At 38.1% G+C, this 5,408-nt stretch overlaps 1 protein-coding gene across 1 annotated transcript; it reads left to right on the top strand.

Annotated features, from left to right (window-relative positions):
* The first annotated feature begins 922 nt into the window (after positions 1–922).
* Positions 923–5,062, top strand: LOC125242204 (pyruvate kinase-like). The gene is made up of 9 exons (XM_048150921.1): positions 923–1,010; positions 1,339–1,471; positions 1,777–2,000; positions 2,324–2,653; positions 2,952–3,098; positions 3,182–3,283; positions 3,715–3,960; positions 4,080–4,302; positions 4,723–5,062. Exons 1-9 carry the CDS (start codon positions 972–974, stop codon positions 4,896–4,898), a joined length of 1,620 nt encoding a protein of 539 aa, XP_048006878.1. The 5' UTR covers positions 923–971; the 3' UTR covers positions 4,899–5,062.
* The last annotated feature ends 346 nt before the right edge of the window (positions 5,063–5,408 follow it).

Genomic DNA, 5,408 nt, shown 5'->3' with positions numbered 1-5,408 from the left:
CCCAATGGTTTTCCCACAAATAAGGCTTGTCCTTGTTTATTTTGGGCTGTATTTATTTTTCTTGCGTTGTTACCGACAGCTTTACTGTTTAGAAGTAAAACGACGTAAATAACATGAGTTTCTGGTGTTATTTCAGCCTTTCAGTTCAGAGTTTCATCTTTGTTTATCGCCCCGCTTACCTGAAGACCGGGATTCTTTGGTACGCGCTAATTTACCACTGACTTCTCTAAACAGAAACGGTTTATCCGCTTAAACCGAAGGCCAACAAAGGTTTTTTTTTACAATTTCCGAATTGATGAGTGTACAGTGTACACGTTTTTATCTTTTTCAATTTTCTATCGAGTACAAGTACTTCTTTATGGGACGACAGGATTAATTCACCAGCTCATACGGTCGGTCCACGTTTTGAGTTAGGGCTATTTTTCTTATAAATTTTAGTTTAGCAAAGAGATTATAGATATTATAGATATTATTATAGGATCGAGTATTATAGAGAGTTACTGTCAAAGTAAAAATTGTGTATTCACAGTGCATAGACTGCCATCGCTCGACACAAGCTTAGAACTTTTGAACCTCAGTTTTGACAATTTGGCCTATACCTATTCTTAGCTTGATATGTATTAAAATGTCAAATATTAATTTATTAACGCCATCTAGCCGAGCGTTCCCCAAAGGTGTAACGCCATCTAGGCCACCGTACCTTTTTCTGTATGGCTTTGAGATACGTTTTTTTCTTAGACTTTATCCGTCTATACGGAGTTACATTATGTCTTTGGTTACAAAGAGTAGGTACGTTTGAAAGTTTTGATAATGGTATACATCCTTATTTCAAAAACGAACACACGTCATAAGCTGTCATAAGTCATAACACTGTTGACATGCTTTTGGCAGTTGACAAGTTAATTTCATAAGAATATACGAATACATATAATTATTTTTGAATATAATTTATTTTGAATAGTGTTAGCAACATGGTGTGGCCTACAATCCATGACGTTGCGTTAAGCGAAGTAAGTAAAATATATAAATAATGAATGGGCAATAAGTTAAATCTGAAATGGCAATACAAAGTTCATTCTACTTAAGTAAACTGATAGGTCATAAAATAAGTTTCATGTATTTTTGGTATATAAAGTAACTTCGGTTCAGACGTTAGGTTTTCTACTTAGATTTGGGTTGATATTTTATTTTTTATTTTGACCAGCAGTGATCCAATCGCTGATGTAAAATTCATAAGTAGGATTCTCACTATCTTCTAAGACAAATTGTCATCCTAGTAAAATATTCAAGTTAATCGAGAATTATTAGCATAAATTGATCTAATTTTTTTAAATGTAGTATGATGCTATGGAGCTGCCGGGACAGCAGTTGCTTTCAGCGAATGCAACTACGCCGCTAGACCACCAACTGAACCTCGACGTCAAGGCACCTCCTGGATGCCAGCGTCTCACTGGAATCATCGCCTCTATGGGTAACTAAACTAGAGTCTATATATATATAGGAGTATTCCATTCCTCATTCCTCCACGACTCTTCTCTTTCCGAACAGACAATTGTAAACTGCATCAAATTACTCCGACGTTTTCATATGTCTAATCTCGTTAAGCTCAAGCATGGTATGGAGTTGGACTATCATATGGATTTCATCTATTAGTTAGTGTTTCTTAAGATCGGTCTGTGAAACCCATGCTTATCCAGATATTTCATCCGCTTTTTCTTTTCTACCGGTCTTATTAAGATTGCCGTGTTTTAATGTTTAGTTATTATTGGTTTTCAGGTAAATCCACAACCGATGTTGAAGTTGTAGAACAAATGATAGCAGCCGGGATGAACATAGCCTTGCTAAACTTTTCATTTGGTAGTGTCGAAGAGCACATTGAAATGATCAAAACTATAAGACAGGCTGCCAAGAACTACAGTGTCAAAGTGGAGAAACTGTATCCACTCGCTATTGCTGGTCGTCTGACCGGTAAAAAAATTAGAACTGGACGGATAGCTGACGTAAGATTACACATAGACTTTTTTTTGTTTGGATACTTTTGGACCAAAATTAATCTTAGAAATATTAATTATCTAACCCATATAGGGTTAGATTACCCATATCTGACCCCTACTGAAGGTTTTTTGTATAAGATATGGTGCGATGTTTTCCCGCTGTAGAACGCCAAGCTGATCCGTTGTGTGAATAACGATGAAACAGCTTGTTCATTAAATCTGATCATTCTTGTTTATTAAAACTTTGATGACGATTCAATCTTCTGACAATTCATATCACAGAGGCTTTTTGTATAAATATTGTTACTACACAATTATTATTCTTCTAGACTTATGGCGATACCGTTGACCTAAAAACTGGTGAAACAGTAAGACTAACGTCTGACGAAACATATAAAGATAGATGTTCCACTTACACCATCTTTGTAGACTTTATGTACTTGGCAGATCAAGTTAAAAAAGGGAATAACATCTTGTTAGACAACGAAAAAATTTCTTTGATAGTAGAAGTCATCTCTTCTACAACAATAACGTGCAAGATTGATCGGGGCGGCCTTTTAGGTTCATATAAAGATGTTTTTATACCTAATGTGCTGTTAAATATGCCGAATTTTTCTGAAAAAGACAGGATGGACATCGAAATGGCTAAGTCCCATCAGGTAAATACAAACACTATTAGTAATAGTTAATGTGCATATAAGAGGATGTGGAAGTCTTCACTCAAAACACTTAGTTTAAGCAGTTGGAACATGTAGATTCTATTCACTTTTGGATTATTTATGTTTGAGCTTTCTTTTAGCGGTACATCAGGATCACTTGTCTTGATCTACTTTATCTTGCATACAATGCAGGGGGGGTCTACTTTTCTCTGCAGCTGACTGTACTTGCATCAACTAATTGTGGTATGAATAACAACTATTACTCGTAGTTGAACACAAAATTTGTTTTTTTTTTCAGTTGGATATATTAATCGCTCCTTTTGTAAGCAGTGCCGAGGCCGTTAGAGAGTTAAAACAGATTTTGGGCGAAAAGGGTAAAAAGATTGCAATCGTATCTCAAATCCAAACTATCCAAGGATATTACAACTTTGATGATATACTCGCTGTAAGATCACACTATAGTTATGTTTCATCCTGTACATATCCTAAATATACATTACAAACGAAATTTTATATACACTATTACAGGTGACTAATGGAATAATAATTTCGAGACAAGAATTGGGTTCAGACATTACTCCTAAAAAGTTGATATTAGTTCAAAAGAACATGGTAGCTCGTGCTAATAAGGTAATATGAATTTATTGTCATCGGCACTACAGAAAATATTCTCATACATTTCAGTTACAAAAGGCATCATATTTTTCTGTACGGTAAAAGCTGCAAAGTCTAAACCATTACCTATTGCTTGATCACAACTCATAGATTATCTACCTATATGACTATTTGCCCTCAGTAAGGTAGAATCATCATCAAGAATAACGTTTAGATGGCGCCACGCCGTTGGTAGGAAGTTTGATACGTACTCGGTTAGATATGGCAAAATGATTAAATTTAACAATTTTGATATATTTTTAGTTAATGTATATCGGTCAAATTGTCAAAACTGAGGTTCTAAAATTTTTAATCCAGTATCGAGAGATGGCAGTAAGTGCACTGTGACCACAAAATTTAATTTATTATGACAATAAGCTTCTCCGATCTAGTTGTTTTGTTTCAAGTCTAACATCCCAATCGGCATCAGTACCCAACTCCTAAGCAGTATGAGGTACCACTCACAGCCGCTAAGGTCCGAGCTGCTAGACGTAGCGAACTGCGTGTTAGACGGAGCTGACGCGCTGGTGCTGACCGCTGAGACGGCTGTTGGCCAGTTCCCGGCGGAGACCATCGCCTGCCTGGCCAAGACCTGCAAGGAGGCGGAGGCCTGCGTGTGGACGAGGCAGCTGTTCATGGATATGATTACTTCGGTATGTACAAGATCCGTTATAAATTAAAATTCTAAATCTGTGCAAAACTTACGCTAAGATCCTGCTGGACATAGTAAACTGCGAACGTGCTAAACATATGTCACATTTTCTGTCTTCAGAGCCTATGCCCTTGCAGCAAAGCCGTTGCCATCGGCCTGGCAACGGTCCTAGCGGCACAGCGAACCCTCGCTGCAGCTATAATCGTGGTCACGTCGACTGGACACTCGGCCCATATTGTGTCCGGCTTCAAACCTCGCTGTCCCATCGTGGCTGTTACAAGATACCCGATTATCGCCAAGCAGCTTCATATGTGGAGGGGCATTATACCATTGGTGTACGAAGGTGCGGATTTGTCTTTATACTTATCACAGCTAAAATCGACAACTTCCGAATTCGATTCGGTGGCAAAGGTTTTCGCTTGGTGACCAACTTGTGCTTCCCTCATTTCTCCCTCGTAAGGCGTAATCTTGAGTAAACCTAGTTCCAACTGCCGCCTCTAGCAAATGTTTGACAATCAGCACTACCCCTTCACGCGTGTTCCAATAGCATTATCATATAGTTTCCTGTAAATCCTATATTAGTTAGGATAACAATGATTAGGACGATTTTTCTGGCCACTCCTTACAAAGCAGAAGAAAAAAAGAAGCTAATAAAGAATCCATAAAGAATAAGACGATATATTTTACATAATCTAACAACATGACGCTTTGTTAAGAGTGGCCAATATCTATGGCAAGACCAATGACTATATCAATATTTTAGACCAGCCCGACCCTGATTGGTTGGTGGACGTGAACCAGCGTGTCGGCTTCGCGCGCAAGTTCGTGATGGAGCGCGCGTTCGTCAGAGTTGGAGACCCTTTGGTGATAGTGACGGGCTGGCGTGAGGGTTCCGAGTTCACGGAGACTATGCGGGTCGTGTATGCTACTGCTGATTGAACTTACCTGGTAAATAGATGTAACAGAAATATTTATTTTTATTGCGTATTTACTTCTTCTAATTAAAATGAATCTGTGACTCACACTTACCCATTTGTGCAAATGAAAGAGACCGCGCGTTCAATATCTTCTCGTGCTGTTGAGGGTCGGCGTGAGAGTCAAGAGTTCAGGGAGACTATGTGAATCATGGTAAATATATGTTTTATAACATTTTATTGCGCACTTTTTTCTTTTTAAATCTCATCTACACATTTGTGCAAGTGGGTGTTCGTCTGACCCTATCGTGGTAATGGGCTAGCGCAAGTGATCAGGCGTTCACGCAAGCTTTGCGAGTAGTGTAGGTACGAGTATGCTAAAGCTAAACTCTGATCAAACTTTTTTATAATTAAGTAAAGCTAAGATTTGCATAGTATCAGTATCATATCAGAGTGATTCCCAAATGTTCCATAGGACAGTGACGTCATAGAACTAAGTGATGATTTTATTTGCAATTGTTCCATAGAATATATA

Source organism: Leguminivora glycinivorella, unplaced genomic scaffold, assembly GCF_023078275.1.
Source record: "Leguminivora glycinivorella isolate SPB_JAAS2020 unplaced genomic scaffold, LegGlyc_1.1 Scaffold12, whole genome shotgun sequence".
Taxonomy (NCBI): domain Eukaryota; kingdom Metazoa; phylum Arthropoda; class Insecta; order Lepidoptera; family Tortricidae; genus Leguminivora; species Leguminivora glycinivorella.
This window is presented reverse-complemented; position numbering and strand designations above follow the sequence as displayed.